Source organism: Nyctereutes procyonoides, unplaced genomic scaffold, assembly GCF_905146905.1.
Source record: "Nyctereutes procyonoides isolate TBG_1078 unplaced genomic scaffold, NYPRO_anot_genome, whole genome shotgun sequence".
In the NCBI taxonomy this organism is placed as follows: Eukaryota; Metazoa; Chordata; class Mammalia; order Carnivora; family Canidae; genus Nyctereutes; species Nyctereutes procyonoides.
This window is the reverse complement of record NW_026575049.1, coordinates 5,872,014-5,888,455: the sequence shown is the minus strand read 5'-3', so window position 1 is coordinate 5,888,455 and position 16,442 is coordinate 5,872,014. Positions and strand designations below refer to the sequence as shown.

General features: G+C 47.0%; 1 protein-coding gene across 1 annotated transcript in view; it reads left to right on the top strand.

Annotated features, from left to right (window-relative positions):
• PPM1H (protein phosphatase, Mg2+/Mn2+ dependent 1H) overlaps positions 1-16,078 on the top strand; it is a 255,422-nt gene extending 239,344 nt beyond the window's left edge. The window contains exon 10 of the mRNA XM_055327916.1: positions 11,427-16,078. Within this exon, the coding sequence (XP_055183891.1) occupies positions 11,427-11,574 (148 nt within the window). The 3' untranslated portion in view covers positions 11,575-16,078. The remainder of the gene's footprint in view (positions 1-11,426) is intronic.
• The last annotated feature ends 364 nt before the right edge of the window (positions 16,079-16,442 follow it).

The following is a 16,442-nucleotide window of genomic DNA, read 5'->3' as shown; positions in this document are numbered from 1 at the left end:
AGGTGGGTGCCGCTCGGGGGCATGTGTGCGCCTCTTAGGGCAGGTGCGTGCCACTCAGGGCAGGTGGGTGCTGCTCAGCGCAGGTGGGTGCCGCTCAGCTGCAGGTGCGTGCCGCTTGGGGCAGGTGGGTGCCGCTCGGGGCAGGTGGGTGACGCTCAGGGCATGTGTGTGCCTCTCAGGGCAGGTACGTGCTGCTCAGCTGCAGGCGCGTGCTGCTCAGGGCAGGTGGGTGCTGCTCAGCACAGGTGGGTGCCTCTCAGGACAGGTGCGTGCCGCTCAGCGCAGGTGGGTGCCGCTCAGCGCAGGTGGGTCCCGCTCGAGGCAGGTGCATGCCTCTCAGGGCAGGTGCATACCAGCCCAGGACAGGTGCGTGCTGCTCGGTGCAGGCTCCTGGGTCTGTCAGGACTGCTACCTCCAGACGCAGGGCTTATCGCAATTTCGTGGGGCAAACGGGGCGGGAAAGGAAAAGGGTTTGTGTTGCCTTTCGGGGGAAATGACAAACCAAAGCCTAGGAGGGGACTCTGCAGCAGGGATGCGGCAAGCACCCAGAGCTGGGGTAGCTCAGCAGTCCCGCTGGCGAGGAAGGGAGGCGGGCTGCGGCTGAGGGGACTGGTGGGTGGTGGAGGGCGTGCCAGGCCCAGCTTGTTCCTGGGGCGGGGAGGGGGCCGGAGGCACGCACTCCTGGCCGTGCCTGGGGCTGAAGGTCCGCGGGGTCACGGACATGCAAGGGCGTTGAGGTGTGAGCCGTTAAGGACCGACGCCTAACCTAAGCTTCCTTCTCACGGCGGCTGCCTGATGCCTGGGGGCTCGCAGTCCAGCATCTGCCTGTGGCCCAGGCCGTGACCCCGGGGTCCCAGGATCGAGTCCCACATCGGGCTCCCTGCACGGAGCCTGCTTTTCCAACTGCCTGAGTCTCTGCCTCTCTCTCTCTCTCTCTCTCTCTCTCTGTATCTCTCATGAATCAATAAATAAAATTCTATTTTATTTTTTAATAGAATTTTAAAAATATGTATGAGTGGAAGTCCTCCGAATAAATTTTAATCTAAGTCATCCTGGGAGGAGGAAGGAGCCACTTCCTAATTCCAGAGGCTCCGTGGCTCCTCCTTAGCCAGAAGGATTCATTTCTCCCCAGATGGAGGCCAGGACCAAAGGCGTACCTATGTAACCATGTTGGGGGGCTGGAGGGCTGGGGGTAGGGGCGGAGGGTTCCTGGGTCCAAACGTGACGCAGCTGCCCAAAGGAGGTCAGCCTGTTGTTTGACGGAACATGAGGAAGGACAGGTGTACCCCCAGGGCGGGCCACCCCCCAGCAAGGGGAGGCCACAGGGCAAATGAGAACAGCAGTGGTCCTTCATTCGAAGGTTGGGGCCGGTCTACTCTGAGTTCTGCGGATTTTGTACAAAAATTTCTTTTTGTCTAGAAATTTAGCAAAACAGAAAGGCTGACCATTAGCCCTGTGACAGGCAGGCCTTTGAGGTTTTGCCTTGGGATTATTCAACTTTTAAGGTTCCATGTAGGTTGTTTCCTTTCCCTTTTCTTTTTAGTGACTGCCATCCTCAACAAGTGGCCAGCGTTGCCTTCCTGTGATGCTGTCCTTTCCCACCAAGGAATTCATAAATAGCATGTCCCCCTTTAGAGCACAGAGGGAGGGAAGGGACGATTAGCATAACGATATGTTTGCAACTTGCTGACCCTGACCCCATCCTCTCAGGCAGAGATGGAGTAAAAATCAGCTGTATGAGTCTCTTGACTCCAGTGTATCTTCTGAAGTCCCTGTTGCTGTTTTGAACTGTCTCCACAGAAGAACCAAAAAATTAAAAGGAGGCTTCTTATGGACGACCAGAAGGAGTGTGACAAATTTCTCTTGCTTTTTCTTTTTTTCTTTCGAGTGGAGTTCGCCCTGAAGTATAGCAGAGTGGCGGGGCTGCGAGTCCCCTGTGGGGTTATGAATTGAACCATTCATAGGAAATATGCCAAGCCAGCACCTGAGTCGGGTAGTTGGAGTCATGGACGAGAACCTGTAGTTCTCTGTAAACCGTAAACCTGGCAGGGGAAAAAACAACAATACCAGGAAGGGTCTCTACTGAGGCCTAAACATCTCACACAACTTGGAGACGGTGCTCAGAGAAAGGCCTGGAAGGGGTTTTCTGAGGCAAACTATCTGGGATTGACTTAGCCCCTCCATCAGGCTGAAGGTCTAGCAGTAGGTCTCCTGCGGACAGTATTCAACATGGAGGCAGGTGTGTCCACGTTCAGAGAGGATGCTTAGTGTTTTGTCCAAAGGTAATAAAGTGTCATTATGACTGAGGGGGAAGGACATGGACAAAGCCGAGGGGAACCAGGGCCAAAGAACAGTAAACCAACCATGGAAGCATGGCCTGCAGGCACATTCCAGATGCCCAGGCCAAACTCTGCGGGCCTTTGCCAGGCCTTCCCACCCCAGACCTCTCTGCGGAAGCCTCCTTTTTGTGGAACTCCGGACACCGTGTCCCTGTCCCCCTGCTGGGACACCCGAAGGTGCTCATTACGGGGTGTTCAATCTGTAAGTCCCAACACAGCACCTCCCTAACAAGAGAGACCACCTTGATGGGTCACAGCCCGGACGTCCTCCTCCACGTCCATGGTCCCCGAGACTCGGTCTGTGGGCCTCGATGAGGAAGAGAGGAAGCAGCGAAACAGCCCCCAACACTGACCACGGTGTTACCAGCGCAGCTATTGAGTGCGGGTTTGTGTTTCCTCGATAATAATGACATTTATTTTGGCAAAAGATGAAAGAAAGTTCTTCTTATGAAATCTTTCCGTGGATTAGCCGGACTGATCTCTCCCAGCACCACGTGGTTTGGAAAAACTATGGCTCCGATGCAAAAAGGAAGGGTTCCCATCACCACCACCCCCCACTCCCCCCACAGTTATTACAGCTTGAGGAACAGAGTCGTGGGTGGGCAACCTGCTGCTGGGAGACTGGAGCAGATCTGCATTGTTGTTCCTTTTGCACAATCCAGCATCCTTAGGCCCCGGGGACGTTGGCAGTCAGTCTGCGCTGCTGCCCACGGTGCCTCCGAACAGCCAGGCCCCTCTTTCCTCCCTCACTGCCATCTCTGGGGCGGCCAGGGCAGAGGCATAGGGCCACTTAGTGGGACCATCAGGACATTTCAAGGGCTTGCCAGGGAAGATCGAGAAGGAAATGCTCCATTGTTCCCCCTCACATTGAAAAGTTTGCCAGTGGGGATACAAGCAAAACTAAACACGCACCCCCTAAGAGACCAGGTAGTCGGTGCCAGGGCAGAGGGGGGATGAGGCCTGGCGGGTGTCCCCACCCTCTCCTGTGACTGTGGGCAGCTTTCCTCAGCCCCTGGCCCTCTGCCTGCGGGCAACTTAACCCCTGGGGTACGCAGTGGCAGTGTCACAGTACCAGTGCCTCCGAATAGTCCACCAGACTGGGACCCCCGCACCCTGGGCCGGGGACAGAAGCTGTCATGAGTGGCTTCAGTGACCCCCAGAGGCCGGTAAGGGACACGCGTGGTTCAGCTCCCAGCAGTGAGATGCCTCCTCCTGGGATGCGCTGCCCGGGGCCAAATACAACAAAGAGCCCTCACCCCTACCCGCCAGCCGCTGTAGATGCCTGCCAATGTTCCAGAGCTTGGGAGAGCTTTTCTACCTCTTAAATTTCAGAGGCCTGCTTAGAATGCAAAGAAGATTCCTCCTCCTGTTCCCATCACACTCTATTACTGCTGGGCATCAGCAGATGGAGGCTGCCTTTTATATGCAAATATGGGGAACCATTAATTCCCCAATCCCTGCCACCCACCTCCCTCCTGTGAGACCCTGATCTGCACCATCTAAATGGCAAATAGCAGTTCCCACCCAATGAGAACTATTAAGGCCTTAAAGGCACGGGCATAGCCTGAGGCCTGAAAAGGAGGCTGCTTCCACACCAGTGCTGATTCAGAGGTGGCCTCTGTTGGAAACCGGTTCCCTAAGTGGTAGACGCCGGAAGGCAAATCTCTTGGGGAAGAAAAAGACATCTTCTGTTCAGTGAGGACAACGCGAGCGAGCGTGTAGTGACCCCTGACCAGGTGCCGGGACTGTGCGGAATGTTTTGTGGAAGGTTCTCACTCATTCCTTGCGGGGGCCTCCGACGTCTCGCCCTGCTGTCATTCCAGATTTATAAGGAATAAAAGAGGGGCTCCAAGAGGCCGAGGGATTTTTCCAGAGTGCCCATGTGGGCCGTGGTCAAACCAAGATTGCGCCCTCGGCCACCCACGCCCACACCCTGAGCCCCTCCGTATTCTCTGCTGAAGAGCTGAGACAAGTAGGAAAGGCCACAGATGCCTCAGAACCACGGGGACAACAGACCATGGAGGATTTATGGGTCAGGGCCCTGTGAAAAGGGTTTTTGGCCTTCCCATAGTTCTTCAGCCCTCTTCCTTTCTTTGTTTTCTTCCCTCCCCTGCTGTCCTTTCTCTGCCCCCCCCCACCCCCAAGCCTGAGGAAGCCTCTGAGCCAAGCCCTGTGCCGTGTGCCAAGTGAGCTCCCTCCCTGGCAGCCATTCCTTTCAGCAGAGCTTTGCTGATCAATATTGAAAGCTTCGGCCCAGAAGAAAAATGTTCTCAAAATACAAACCTTGTCTCCCAGGGAGATTCTTAGAAGAGAGTGAGTGCTTCAGACTGCTCCGGCAGTTCTCTCCTGCGGTCTGACCAAGCATTCTGAATAAGGCGGTTGGGAATGGCCCTTCGTCTGCTCCACTCCCAGCTTCCAGAACCACCAGGCCCCTCCGCCTGCTTCAGGCCGGTGTGCAGTGGAATTCATTTCCCTTCAGCGGCACCATATTCTTTGTTTCTCTCCTGTAGGTTTTGTTCTCCCATTTCCTGTTTTGACTCAGTCTGTGGCACGTGTCTGCCCTTGTGTTCAGTCTCACTACCAAAATCTATAGAGTTCTCCTGTTTTACTGACACATTTAGCAATTTCTTTCATAGTCCCCAAACCAGGTATCCCTTGTCAGGTAGTATTAGAGGAAAACCAAATGGGACTGCGGAGACCCGGTTCTTTCCCTCCAGAGAAAGTTGTCTCCTCTTGTACCACGTTGGATACAAAGCAACCTTACAAATGGTTTCATGTCTGAGGCGAGTTGGCTCTCGAATATGGATGCCACTGGATTTTGAAATGGCGACCAGCCTGGCCGAATATTGGAGCTAGGGCAAAACACCCTCTCCCAAGAGCCGGTTTCTGGGGTTGTGTTGAGTTGATCATTCACAAGGAAAGCTCCTGCAAGTGGCCTCATTTTACCTGAATGTTGTTTCTGACTTCATTTCAATACAGGATCTCCTGTAGCCTGAGGGAAATGTCAAGAAACTGGTCATAGAGTTCAGATGCACTGTTAAGTCACTGAATACAGCATTTAATCAGCCCCCTTCAGTTGTCTGCACAGGCTGCTCTTACGGAGAAGATACCACACTCACCAGAGAAGTCTGGCAAAAAGAAGTCATGTGGAGGAAATCTGAGCTCCTGGCCACAGTGTTGGAAGAAGTGGTCCTGGACATTCTCCCTAAGCCTCGCACTCAGGTTGGAGCCATCCGTCCCTGATGCACAGGGATACACAGATGATGGCAAGAACCTGAAGTTCTTTGAGGAAGGGATATGGTTGGCTAGGTTCACCACACAGTAAGTGGGAAGTTAAACCTGACACCACCCCTGTGTTAGGAGAATCCTAACCCAAGAAATTACATGTTCTAGAAAAACCCATAGTGTTTCCTAGTAAAGGCAGATTTAAAAATCTCTATATAACATAGAGCACAGAGTAACCCACCCCTATTGAAGAGAAATTTATATCTTACCTTCAAACCCACTATGAGAAAGAATAATTAGATACGATGGAGCCTTCCTTCTTGTTCTCCAAAGAAAACCCATTAGAATAAGTTGAAACTTTAAACATGTACAACTAGAACCACAAGGTAAGAAGAGGTAGATTTGGGAAACAACCAAATGGAATTCACAATGGGGAAAAGTATGTCACTGAAATAAAGTCACTACAGTTCACCCTTGAATAACATGGGTTTGGAACTGCATGAATCCACTTACACATGTATTTTTTGACACGGTACTGTAAATGTGCTTTCCCTTACGATTTTTAATAACATTTTCTGTAGCTTACTTTATTGTAAGAATACAATATATATAATAAGTACACAATACAAGTAATAATATGTATTAATTGTTTATGTTATCAGATGTCTGGGTAACAGTAGGCTATTAAGAGTTAAGTTTTCAGAGTCAGAAGTTACACTTGGATTTTTGACTGTGTGGTGGTTGGTGCCACTAACCTTTGTGTTGTTGAACAGTTTACTGAATGGATTGAAGAGAAAACCACTACAACAGGAATTAGTGAATTTAAATAAATCAGATAGAAAAAAAAACAGGAACGAAGTGGACATGAAGATAAAATAGAGAAGGTCTAATAGGAGAAAATATAAGAAATAGAAGGCAAGCAATATTCAGAAAGTTCACAGTTGAAAGTTTTCCAGAATCAAAGAAATACCTTCTCATTTGAAGGAGTAAAACACATTTTCAACCATGATAAATATAAAGGAATCCTCACTGTTATGTCTTGGTGTAACTTCCAACCATCAATAACAAAACAACAGTAAAAAAACTTAAAAGGCTACCAATGAAAAAATATTTCCTTATAAAGAGATGACTTCTCTACAAGAAGAGTCACAATAAACAAAATATTATCTCTAAATTGCAGAGGGAAAATAATGGTCAACCCAGGATTCTATACCCAATAAAGCTATCCTGCAAGATAAAAAGCAAAAGATCTTTGTGGTTCAAAGACAGGATGAGTATTTTTTTTTTAAGATTTCATTTATTCATGAGAGACAGAGAGAGAGGCAGAGACATAGGCAGAGGGAGAAGCAGGCTCCCGGTGGGGAGCCCGACATGGGATTTGATCAATCAACCTGATAGAAAGCAAGAATGAAGAAAAACATAATAAAGAGAAAACACACAGGAAGTTTTATATTTGTTTACATGTGTGTATTAGTGATGTCAGATTAATAAGCTCAGATATATCCACTTTTACAATAAATATAGTTTACATCTTAATAACTATGAGATTAGATTTTATTGTAATTAGCCATATACCACTAATGAAATACACTTTAACATACAAAGTTTAAAAAAATAAGACCAGATGAATTTCACAGATATTTACAGAACTTTACATCCAAACACAACTGAATACATATTCTTCTCGAGTGCACACAGAACTTTCTCCAGAATAGACCACATACTGGGTCACAAATCAGGTCTCAACCGAGACCAAAAGATTGGGATTGTCCCCTGCATATTTTCAGACCATAATGCTTTGAAACTAGAACTAAATCACAAGAAGAAATATGGAAGAAATTCAAACACGTGGAGGTTAAAGACCATCCTGCTGAAATATGAAAGGGTCAACCAGGAAATTAAAGAAGAATTTAAAAGATTCATGGAAACTAATGAGAATGAAGATACAACCGTTCAAAATCCTTGGGATACAGCAAAAGCAGTCCTGAGAGGGAAATACATCGCAATACAAGCCTCCCTCAAAAAAACTGTAAAAAACTCAAATATACAAGCTAACCTTGCACCTAAAGGAACTGGAGAAAGAATAGCAAATAGATCCTACACCCAGCAGAAGAAGAGAGTTAATAAAGATTGAAGCAGAACTCAATGAAATAGAGACCAGAAGAACTGTGGAACAGATCAACAAAACCAGGACTTGGTTCTGTGAAAGAATTAATAAGATAGATAAGCCATTAGCCAGCCTTATTACAAAGTTTTAAAAAATAAATTAAAAAGAAAAATAAATAAATAAATAATGGAGTGAAAGGAAAAATTTTTTTAAAAATAAAATTATTACTAAAGCTTAAGAAAAATGAAGTATGAAGTTTAGAAGTCCTACTCAGTCTTGTAGATTTTATCATTTAAAAATATCAGGATGAGTAGGTGACACTGAAAATGACTACCATTTCCTGCCTGAGAGACTGGGGATCACATTAACTAAGAATGGTAGATGGGGAAAGTCCCACCTTGGAGGTGAAAATAGTTAATATTTATTGACTTCTTCTTAAGCCTTCACTGGGGTCTACCAACCAACTTAGGGAGCATCAGAAGAGTTTGTGTCGTGTGTCATGGAAGCCCCAGACACGGGAGGACTTGGGTGTGTAGGCGGGTGAAAGCCTCCCCTCACCCATAAAAAAAAGGAGCATTCAGGAAGACAGGAGCTGTCAAAGGCAAAGAAGGTGGTCAGTAGAGTCTGTGCTGGAGCGGGGCTGGGCTGAACGAGTACTGAGAAGAAGCTCTTAGGTCAAGGTGCAAGAGGCCAGCCTCGTAAGGTAGGGGAGCCTACTGTTGAGAGATTAAGGAGGAAAAGGGAAGAAATTGAAGGAGCAAAAATGATTTCTCTCTCAAGAAGTTCAGCACCTAAGGGAAGACAGAATGGATGGTAATAAAAAGAAATTCAGGCTCAAGGGAAGTTCTCTTGGAATAGGCAATAACCATTTTTAAGAATAAAACCTTAATTATCTAGAGCCCTCAGGGAAATGCGTTTCCTGGGTAACCGCCTTTTCTAGGTGACCTAATGCTGCTTTTTAAAATACCACTGCTAATTTTGACCATTTTTTAAATACCCAAAGTCACCAGTAATGGCAACATCAGGGTGGTCCCTTGCCTTGAACTGAGGGTGCTCCTCTGTGGCTCTGTCTAACCTCGTTTGGATCTTTCTCGTTGTTGCCCCAAGGCTGCAGACCCGGAGAGGCCAAGGGAATGACTTGCCTCTTTCCAGGCAAGCCACAGGAGCTGGCTTGAGTTCTTGTGTCCGTTTTTTGACCTCTTGGTTTTTTTGAAACATAAATATTAACTTATTTTCACCTCCAAGGTGGGACCTTCCCCATCTATCATCTTCTTTTTCTGTCAGCCACATTTTATCGTAACCTGACATAATTTTCTCCATCTAGCATGCTCTTGAGCTGAGTTCAGGTGTGTGCAGCTCTGACACAGGAAGAGCTATATTGACTCTGTATTGACTCAGCCCCGTTTCTTAACTTAAAAGGCTAAAGTTTGAGGGACGCCTGGGTGGTTCAGCAGTTCAGCTCAGGGTGTGATCCCAGGATCCTGAGATCGAGTTCCGCATCGGGGTCCGCACAGGGAGCCTGCTTCTCCCTCTGCCTCTCTCTGTGTGTCTCTCATGAATAAATAAGTAAAATCTTTAAAAAAAAAAAAAAAGGCTAAAGTTTGGACCCTGGTCAATCACCAGGATAATAACATCCCTCTGATACTGTGGTAGCCTTTCCCTACATGGTTGTATGGCAGGTATACGATTTAACATAAACCCAAGAGTAATCTGGGGTGAGCATCTGAGAGAATCTTCTGAATATAGTATAAGCTACCGAATGTGCATTTTGGGGACGTTTATGGGGCCGTTTAGCCAAAGGCCGCTCTGGGCTCCTTGCTGTTTATTTCCTGATCTCAGTGGGAGAACCCTCCGAAAGGGGCCTCATCCTCCCTCGAGTGCAACCTAAGAGCTTTCTGCCGCAAAGCTGATAATTCTCTCAGGACAGAAGAAGGTGTCTCTCCTACCCACCTACCACCCATTGTCCTGGAGGAAAGGCATTTATTTTGCATGAACTAAACAGCACTTCCTGTGCCCGCTGTAGCGTGTGCCGCGCTCCTCCCTGCTATCTGGGCTGCAAGTAGACTCGAGTCTCAAAGACTTTATGTCCTGGAATCTTAATCCTGAGATCATTTGCTACGAACCTTAGTCTTAAATATTATAATGATGGGCTAGATGCTGGCCTCATTTATTTTATTTTATTTTATTTTATTTTACTTTATTTTACTTTATTTTATTTTATTTTATTTTATTTTAGTATTTGTTTACTTGCCAATCTCTTTTAATATGAAACCCAGCAAATCCATAAGGGTTCTTACCAGAAGAAATAGAAGAGCCTCCTGGTGCTCTGAATTCCATAAAATCGCAGTCCTAAGGGCAAGGCAGAGACATTACAAAGTAGGGAAAAGCCACTAGTAGTATCAGGGTGGTCTGTTGTTAAAGGCTTCCAAGAAGCATTCCTTATAGGGTGACATTTATTATCTTGGTGATTTATCAGAGTCTGGCTTTTAGCTTTTCAGATTCAGAAACTGGTTTAATCCACATACTAAGAACAGATTCATTGTCGGAGCTGGACTCACCCTAACCAAGCTTACAAGATTGATGTGGAAACCGAAATGCCAGTTGACGTTTATGTGGAGAACTATAACTGACTGATATTCTTACAGCACAATGACTGGCTCACCCTTTCCCTGTAGGCAGGCCTACACAAGGAGCCAGATCATAATCAGGTTATTTGGTGAACGTGAAATCAGAGTTAACGGTGAATCATGTTTAATGGCACAGGCTGAGAGAATAATTCATCCACGCTAAATATGGTCGTACCAGCGGAACTAAATCTCTTTGAAGTCTGTCAGCTAAGACTTTCTCTGCTCTGATCAGTATTTGGATAGACACCTGCCGATGTTTTGCCTCATTTTTTTAATGCCACACAGCCAACCCGGGCCCATACACACCAAAATCCCCTCCCACACTGGTCATTATATGTCAGTACTTTGCATTGGCTAATAGTGTAGTCATTCTTTTTCCTAAATGTAAATCTCTACGTGCAATCATATTTTCCAATTCTTGGAGGACCCCCCCACACACACCTGCCGCTGTACCTAAATACCTATATTGATCAAGAGGAGAGTGTGGCATTGATAAGGGGGAGTGAATAGTTCATCCACACCAAGGCTTATCAGTCATTTCAAAAAACACCTTCACATTTTTACTGTACTCCCACGCGACGGGCACTATTAATGTTTTTATTTAAATAAACTCACTTTTTTAAAAAAATAAATTCCCTTTTTAAAAATAATTCTATTTAAAAGATTGACCCCTACCATAAATAGAAAATGACTATCCTTTGTCCTAAAAAGAATGTGGCCCCCAAAAATAACACTGAAAACAAAAGCTCTTATGTTTCCCTAGTACTTTTTCCGCTAGCTATGGTTTGCAGTGCAAAGCTGTGAGCTGAGCAGATCCACGTTAAAGACAGCCTTACACCAAATAGAGACTCTCTCCTTGATATCCCCAAAAACCTCAGAGGAGGACTCAACAGAATAATTTAGGAGGTTCTTTAAAGTATGGGGTGCCTTGTCCATCTACCACCTAAAAGCATAATCTCACATTAGGCATCCCACATTTTGGGAAAAGATGGCCTAGCCTTTTTGAGACTATAGGGGTATTTGAAAAGCATTTACGTAGCTGTAGTGATGCCTCCTTCTCAGCCTTGCTCGACTCTTGATTCTGCCTAATGCCGACTGATGGTCTCATTCCTACTTCTCTCTACACAGGTACACGCTGGCAGCTCAGGACCTGGTGATGCGTGCCCGCGGTGTCCTAAAGGACAGAGGATGGCGGATATCTAATGACCGACTGGGCTCAGGAGACGACATTTCTGTATATGTCATTCCTTTAATACATGGGAACAAACTTTCCTGAAAAACAGCCCAGGGGATTGGGAGGACAGCAGGGGAGAAAGCTGGGATACTCTTAGCAGGACGGGACTGGGAAGTACCCCGGCAGAGTTCCAGGTGATGCAGCCTCTTCCTAGCCCAGGTGGGGAGTGTGCTGCCGAGAGGCCTCAGACTGTACCTCTGGGGGACCCTTCGATTTCAGTTTCCTCTTTAGTAACAGGTCTGGATACTCAACAAGAGCAAAACATAAAGGCTGCTACCGAGAGTTGTGTTTCTTTTGGTTCCTTTAATAGGCCTCCAGGTGGTCACTGCCTGTTTGGGGCACACACATATTTATTTGGAATAGCTAGGCAGCCATTTTCAGGTGTAACTGGCGGAAGACGCTGGCCTGTCAAGCTGCCAGCTTCTCTACGGGTTCAAAGTGCTGCATTGAAAAGTTGGGGATCATGCCTCAGAAAGTGTAAGCACCCCCCTTCTAGTAAGCCTGAGATCTATTTCAGGGAACGCCATCTCTGTGTATCTCTCTCTCTATTCTATCATGGTTATGGTGGGGTGAGGCAGGGATTTTTTTTTTCTCTTTGATATTTCTTGAATCTTAATTGTTTCCCTTCCATAAAACAGGCCTGGGACTTTCCAGCTCCTTGCTGAGGAATATTCATGTGTCAAAGTCCAGCCCAGGCTGTCCCTGTACCCAGTAGCCCACATCACCCAGGCAGCCTTCTGGAACAGTGCCCTGGCTGCCAGAGTTCTTGTCCTTGTTGTGTAACAGTTTGTCTTGAATTGCATTTTCTCACCAAATCAGTATGTTTTCCTGAAAATATGGGCGTTTCTTTGGACCATCGGTTCCTCTGTTGTCTTCAAGGGTCCCCTTTTCATGGCTTGAGATTTCTCTGAGAATCTAGGTTTTCAAATCTGGAATGGTTGGCCCTCCCCACCTGCTGGGGGCTGTGGGGACACCCGTAAAGCAGTGTTTAAGAGATCAGTACAGGAAGCTCCATGTACCAGGCAGTTCGCCATACCTCACATGAAGACCCTTCCTTCATTTTGGATTCAGGTTCCATGGGCTGTGACAGCCCCCAAGGGCCGTGTATCAGTGTACTTTCAAGGAACAATGGTCCCGCTCTCCCTCTCCTCTTCGAAGGGCAAGGCCCACTTAGAATAGCTGTTTGATAAAAGTGAATTTGAATTGGGTTGACGGGTCATTCTCATGCCGTGTGCCCCATGCCTTCCCCTTGGAATCACGTCCCAGCCACCCAACAGCTGAAACCCCAGTTCCCATTGTTGCTGCACTTCTGAGTGTTCCTCACAGGAGCTGCAGAAGCAGCGAACACCAAAACTACCTGTTGCCTCTCTACCACGAGGAATCACAAAGTAGATTTTTAGAAGGCACTTCCATCTCTTAGGCAGACTATGGTTCTGCACTGGGGCACCTTACAGAGCAGCGTCCAATTACTGAGTCTTCCTGCACACGTCCTGTGGCATCATCACCACCTTGAGGATTTTGTGTAATTAGAGCATCCTTCCCACCCGATAAAGAAAAATGTCGTTGATGTGATTCCCAAAGCTGCTGGAGAGCCAATTCCAGTTCGCATGTTTGTTGAGTCCTTTCCTCAGAGGAGAGGAGAGGGATCGTTCCTCCAGGATAGTTCATCACCTTCCCAGAGTTGTAGATATTTTATTAGGAAAGGCCTGGAGCCTCCTCTACTCAGGTATGAATTCATTCCACAGTGTGGAAATGACGCGCTGCCTGGTAGGTGAAGTACTATGGGAACTTACCCACCAGCTGTTTGCCAAAATGTCACCTGGGAAGAATTGGACGACCACGCTGTCAGGGGTCACCTTCATCTGACAGCTTCCCTCCTCCTCCAGGAGATTTCAGCTACCCCAGATGTCTCTGCGGGGACAGGTTTGTGGTAAAGCATTTGCTTCTCTGGCGGAACACTATGCTGTGGGACAACACGCCACCATTTTACAGCATCCTGGTCCCCTTCCTGCTCCTGCTCTGATGCAAAGTCACATACAAATTGAAAACCAGAATGTTTTCTGTGGAGGACCCTGAACTGCCTTCTTTGCGAAGCTGTCCTCACAAGCAGTCACCTCTTTCCCATGTTCCCGATGCCTTTCATCTGTTTCCTCTCCTGGGCTTCTCTGTTGGTCCCTCCTTGAGCTTTTTCTACTTTGATTTGAGCCACCAGAGTCTGACTTTGGGTATAGATGTCATGACAGCCTTCGACTCAATTCACCAGTTCATTTACTGCCAAGAAATGTCTCAGGAAAAATTCTGGAAACCCCCCCCCCTTTTTTTTTTCAATTTATTCTAAAGTCTTGAGCATTCACGTCCTGCTGGTTTTAGTTAGAAAGGTATCCAGGAATTCCTTTCAGAAGCCTCCTTGGTGGAAAGACGTTAGTAAAAAGCTGAAGCCCTGTTTCTGTTTGGGGGATGGGAGGAAAATTAGAAATGAGGCGAATAAATCATATGGGGAAAGAGTGCTTTGTTAGTGCCCATAAAAGACCTACGCAGCGCTGATAAGCTCTGCGAATTGAGCTTACTCTGTTTGGCTTTACTTTGCACCCAGGAACCCAGGCCATCCCGTCCCAGAGCAGTAACTGTGTCTACATAAGTGGGTCGGCCCTTGGAGCATTCCTGGAAAGGTCAAAAGGCAACACACTCAAAATTCTGAAGGACGCATTTACATGTGGTTCTGAAATCTTGGGCAGCTGACTTCTAGCCAACTCTGCTTGTCCTCATCGCCCCAGAGGAAGTCTTGTTTAATAAAAAGCGTTCGATTTCCTGGTCAGGACTTTATGGTTGTCTTGGGGCGGGGAGGTGGCCACTTCCTCTAATGAAAGGCTCTTCCCATTCTAAATCTCTGTTAGGCTGGACCCTGCTCTTCCATATATGTGGGGACAGTCTTTTCCTTAAAGCAAGCAAACTCCCACTCCGTGCACACCCTGCAGGTGACCACCTACCCTGGGTTCTCGTGACACCTGCGGTCGTCAGAGCGGTGGCCGCAGTCACAGGTGGAGGGTACGTTCTGGGGTGGCCGTCCTTCCCTAACTGTGGCTCTTGGGGCAGGAAGGGAGAGGGGAACATCGGGCGAGGCCGCCCACTCAGCTGTGGAATAGGACAAAACCACACCAAGTGGCGATGTTGGTTCCTTTCCCCAGCTTTGGGGAATTTAGGGTATTTGATTTTTTGAAATTCCTAGCAGCTCACCTCTATGGGGCCGTGCGAAGTGAGCTGTGCTGTAGGTAGCTACTGGTGGACAGGGGTGAGAGTCCCGGGACCCAGATTTAGCCTCAGATCTTGGCCATTTGGGCAGGATTTTTGGTATACCAAGAGCACTAGCATGGAAACATTTGGAAAAAAGACTCTCAGGTCTTTAAACTCCTGCTGCTCCTCTCCACGGCACCTCCTTCCTCGCCTGCCAATCGGGCTTTTTTCAACAAGGCCAAGGATGGCCATTGGTTTCTTTCCACCACAGTTTGAGGATCTGACCTTTCCTTAAGTGACCCAGCAGCTCCACTCGTCTCAGAGGGAATATGTCAAACTTTTATGAGCGTCTATTTTCTGTAAATTACTGCTTCTGGGACATTGGGAGAAAGCCGTGAAGAGTCATTGTCTATGCAAAGAACAGTCAGGCTGACCCTAAAACTTACCAGACCTAAGAAAACAGGAGAAGAGTATCTGGCCACAGGATGGGATCTGACATTAGAAACTTGGATTTTTGAGGACTTTACAAGTGCAGAGAAGCGTTAGAGGCCACACAGGACACACAGCCCAGCACGCTGAGCAGACGTGGGCTGGGTGTGGGTGCTGTGGCACATGTGCCCACTGGGATTTTTCAAAGGACACTACGTGAGCAGCCTCACTCGCCTCTTAGGCAAGCACCGTGGCACCTCTTTGTCAGATTTGAGTGGCAGTCTGCGCACTATTCCTCTTTCTAATCCATGATGTTACGTGTAAATAGCTTTAATTTTTCCTCTGCGTCTTAGATGAAGTCTTGTTCATGTAGCAACAGGTAGACAGTGACCAAATGAGGCTGTAAACGTGCTGTTGTTTTCTACCGCGACGTAGTTGAAGGAGAACCTTGTGCCCCCCACCCCCACCCCCTTCCGATCTTCCATGGGATTTTGTGTTTGGGGAGTCCTGAGGTCAGGCTCTTATTTCTGTTTGCTTCCATTTTCTTTGTTTCTTCTGGAGACCCAGGGAAGCCCACTGTGGAGATCATCTGTAAAGGAACGCATCACGGTCTGGGTTTCCCAAAAAATGCCAGATGTACAGGGAATGACAGGAATCTGCCTGAGAATGGTTTCAGAACCATGTACCTTTATGCTTTGTGATTGTGACACCTTGACTTTCGTAACCACCCCCCCCCAAAATGAAAACTGTTTAGTAAAGGGGATCTATTTTGTGTGTTTTGAAACTTAGGTGCGATGTTCCCTGGAAAAAGCTAAAGAAATGTATATGCTCAATGACGTTTTAAAATAAAATACTATATATATGTATATAGGACACTTTTAGAAAAGTGTGTCATTTTTTTTTTTTTAATTCGCTGTGAAGTTTCTTCATATCAGGTAATGGAGTGACAGGAGTGTCACGGCCTCATGGGGAGTTACAAACTGTGAACAGATTCAAAGACAATCAAAAGGGAATGGATGCCAACTCCATAAACCTTCACAAGAATAGCAGTAAAGGCTATCTATCCATTTCAACGATGCATCTAGAAGAAACACCCTGGATGTTACTACCAAGAATTGCTCCCAAGAGGTATTGTTTCTTTTTCTTTTTTATTGAGGTATAATTGATATGCAATATCACATTAGCTTCTGATGTACAACAGAGTGATTCGATATGCGAATACTTAGCGTATTATGTATCCGATACACGAA